The 3576-nt window shown below is 35.6% G+C and overlaps 1 protein-coding gene across 1 annotated transcript in view; it reads left to right on the top strand.

Moving 5' to 3' along the window:
• The window catches only part of LOC107705044 (tetratricopeptide repeat protein 28-like), a 191991-nt gene that overhangs the window by 143370 nt on the left and 45045 nt on the right, over window positions 1-3576 (top strand). The window contains exon 7 of the mRNA XM_016439736.1: window positions 561-1084. Within this exon, the coding sequence (XP_016295222.1) occupies window positions 561-1084 (524 nt within the window). The remainder of the gene's footprint in view (window positions 1-560; window positions 1085-3576) is intronic.

Genomic DNA, 3576 nt, shown 5'->3' on the forward strand with positions numbered 1-3576 from the left:
GAAAATAATAATTTTATTTTAATAATAGTAATTTTATTTCATATGAATAATTATTGATTAAATATTGTCATATTTTATCATAATGCTGTTGTTTTTTTATAAAATGTAAACAATTACTAAAAGTCTGAAATGCACTGAAAAAATGCAAATGTATGCACACCTCAGTCACATTTTGATATAGAATTATTTATTTATTTATTCATTCATTCATTTATTTATTTATTTACCATGTGACTTGACTCATAAACTTTTTCAGTATTTTGGATCTCCACTTTTTACTGAACTTTTAAGTTCAGTAACTGTGCACTTTTTAGAAAATATAATTGTAGTATATAAAATATAATGTAGTAATAATAATGATCGTAGTAGTAATTATTCATTAGATATTGTCATCCTGTGCCGTGTGTGTGAAAATAAACAATCATGCAGTTGAGATTTGCTATATAGTATGTATTGTTTTCATGAGTTTACTGTATGTACACTTATAGTTACACTGAGTCTCAGCCAATCAGTTGTTCTCTAGCTATGTATGTCTAATGGTGCTTCTCTGTGTTTGTCAGGGCGATGGGGAGTCTTCAGCAGTCTCTGGTGTGTTTTGAGAAGCGGTTGGTGGTGGCGCATGAGCTGGGCGAGTGTGGGGGAAAAGCTCAGGCGTACGGAGAACTGGGCAGCTTGCACAGCCAGCTGGGTAACTACGAGCAGGCCATCTCCTGCCTGGAGCGGCAGCTCGCCATTGCCCGCGACACCCAAGATCGATTGCTGGAGGGCGACGCCAGCTGCGGCCTGGGCACCGTGTACCAGCTGATGGGCGAACACGACACGGCCCTTCAGTTTCACCAACTGGACCTCCAGATCGCGGAGGAGACGGGCAGCGGCAGCTGTCAGGGACGGGCCTACGGGAACCTGGGACTCACTTACGAGTCGCTGGGTAATTTCGAGCGTGCCGTGGTGTATCAGGAGCAGCACCTGAGCATCGCGGCGCAGACCAACGACCTGGTGGCCAAAACTCTGGCCTACAGCAGCCTGGGACGAACGCACCATGCGCTGCAGAACTACTCGCAGTCCGTCATGTACCTGCAGGAAGGTAAGAGCCTACATGTGGAGAATCACAGCGGTTTAGTGAGAAAATTCTATCAAACTAAAATAAACTGTATTATTCAGTTGCTAAGGTTTGGAGTGTTAGTGTGCGGTTGCTAAGGTGGTTGTTTACAGTCACAAGTCAAAAGAGTCTCTATGATATATAGTCGAGTCAGGTTTCCATCCACATACTGTATGTTTATGCAAAAAGTGTGATATTGCAAAAAAAAAAAAAGGCTGGATACAAACACCAGGATGCAAAAAAAAAATGTTCAAAATGTGCATCAAATTAGTTGAAATTGTGTATAATTTTTTAGAAAAGAGCCGTTTTAATTTTAATAATAAAAAATCTATTGAAAGTATTAGTATTAATAATAATTGATTAGATATTTTTGTCCTTTATTGTATTGCTGTTGTTTTTGTTTTGTTTTACATTTTTCTGAAATTACAAGTATATGTGTAAACCCAGTTGAATATTAATATATAATTAAATAATATATATTTTAAATTCTATATAATAACAAATCAGATTTTTTAGTATTTAGGATTTCATATATACTTCATATATATTAGAAAAGAAATGAATGATTTTATATTAATAATAGTAGTTTAGTTAAAATGATTAGTATTAATAATTAATGATTAGATATTGTCATCTTATTGCTGTTGATGTGACACACGCATATATTACTATTGTTATTATTATAAATATAATACATAATATTTATTTATTTACAATGTCAAGTCAAATTTATTTGTATAGTATTTTTGGCTTTTCATTTTGTTTTTTTAGAAACCATGATACATTTTTCCAGGATTCGTTGATAAATAGAAAGTTCAAAAGAACAGCATTTTTTTTTAATAAAAAATTGTAGCATTATAAATGTCTTTACTGTCACTTTAGATCAATTGAATGCATCTTTGCTAAATAAAAATATGTTTCTTTAAAAAAATCTCACTGACCCCATACCTCCCAGCTCATAACTTAAATGGAAACGTAAAATAGAGATTTGTTTACCTGTTTAGTTGTCATCTTTTTTTGCAATGTAGATGTTTAAATGCACTTAGCTCTCATGAAAACATTTCTTTTGGTTTTGGGGTGAATATATGATTTCTTCACGCTTATACCACTTTCATATCTTTGTTCAGTTGAGGCTGAAACGACTAAAGTTGTCAGGAAGTTGTTTATTGAGGTTTAAATGTGACGTTTAAACCTCTGAAGCTCTGAAGCTCGTGTTTACACACTCAGAGAGACATCTGGTGCTTCGCTCCCACAAGAGGACATTGAGATTCAGCTCATTTGTTTGGCTTCTGGTGCCACTCTGAACCGGAGCGTGTTATCAATCGAGCCGTATGTCACTATAATAATCCTATTTGAGGCGTATTCATAGCGAGAGCGCTCACCCGTACATGACGAGACTAGAAGGGTTTGTAGTTGAATTACTGGTTACTGGTCTTTCTGAAATGACTTTGGGAAGCCGTCAGGAACAGATCAGCTCACGGGCGGCCATTCGCTCAGACGATGCTCTAATCACCTTCATCCAGGACTTTGACAATTACCTCACTGCTTCCCTGCTGCGAGAGCGCCGAGAGCATGGGAAAAGGCCAGAGAGTTGCGTATCCCATCTCGCAGTATCTACACCAAAGGCCACCGCGTCCCTCCGTCTGACAGCCAATTAACTGAGAGGGGCCTCTGCGCGAGCGGCGGACGGGAGGAAAGCTCTCGCTCTCACTTCAGTTTGGCGTTTGTGAGATTAGAGTTGTGTAGAGACGTGTGGGTCGATGAACGCTAGAATGTCAGGTTCTGCTCGTTGTGTGTCCGACTGAAGGGAATTGATGATTGAACACATTGTCTATTTATATATACATATTTTTACTTTTACATTTTTATTTATTTTATTTATACAGTTCTTCTACATTTATATTTATTTATACATATTTTATTTATTATTCAATTTATTTATATATTTTTTTATTCTATATTTCTGTTTATTTTATGATGGATGGATGGATGGATGGATGGATGGATGGATAGATAGATAGATAGACATGCATTTATTCTATTTTATATTCATATTTTATTTGACATTTTCATTTATTTTGGATTTTGCATTTTGTTTTATATATATATATATATAAATATATATTCTGCTGAATTGCTGCTGCTGTTGGTTATTGCTGTAGTTGTAGATTATTGCTGCTGCTGCAAGCAAGTACAGGAACTTGTACCAAGTCGTTTATCGTTTAACTTATCATCAGTTACGTTAACACCCCGTCAGCCTGTGCCATCTAGAGTTTCATGACTAAACTCTAAACTAATCAATATAAGAAAAGCGGTCAAATGTCAAAAGTTTCAGTTTTATATTTTTTTGTAATAATATTTGGCAATATTACAGTTTTTACTGTATTTTAGATCCAAAAATATGCATACACTACTGTTCAAAATAATTACGATTTATTGTTTTGTTTTTTTAATGCTCACCAAGGCTGTGTCTATTT

The sequence above is a fragment of the Sinocyclocheilus anshuiensis genome, unplaced genomic scaffold (genome assembly GCF_001515605.1).
Source record: "Sinocyclocheilus anshuiensis isolate Anshui unplaced genomic scaffold, SAMN03320099.WGS_v1.1 scaffold269, whole genome shotgun sequence".
NCBI lineage: Eukaryota > Metazoa > Chordata > Actinopteri > Cypriniformes > Cyprinidae > Sinocyclocheilus > Sinocyclocheilus anshuiensis.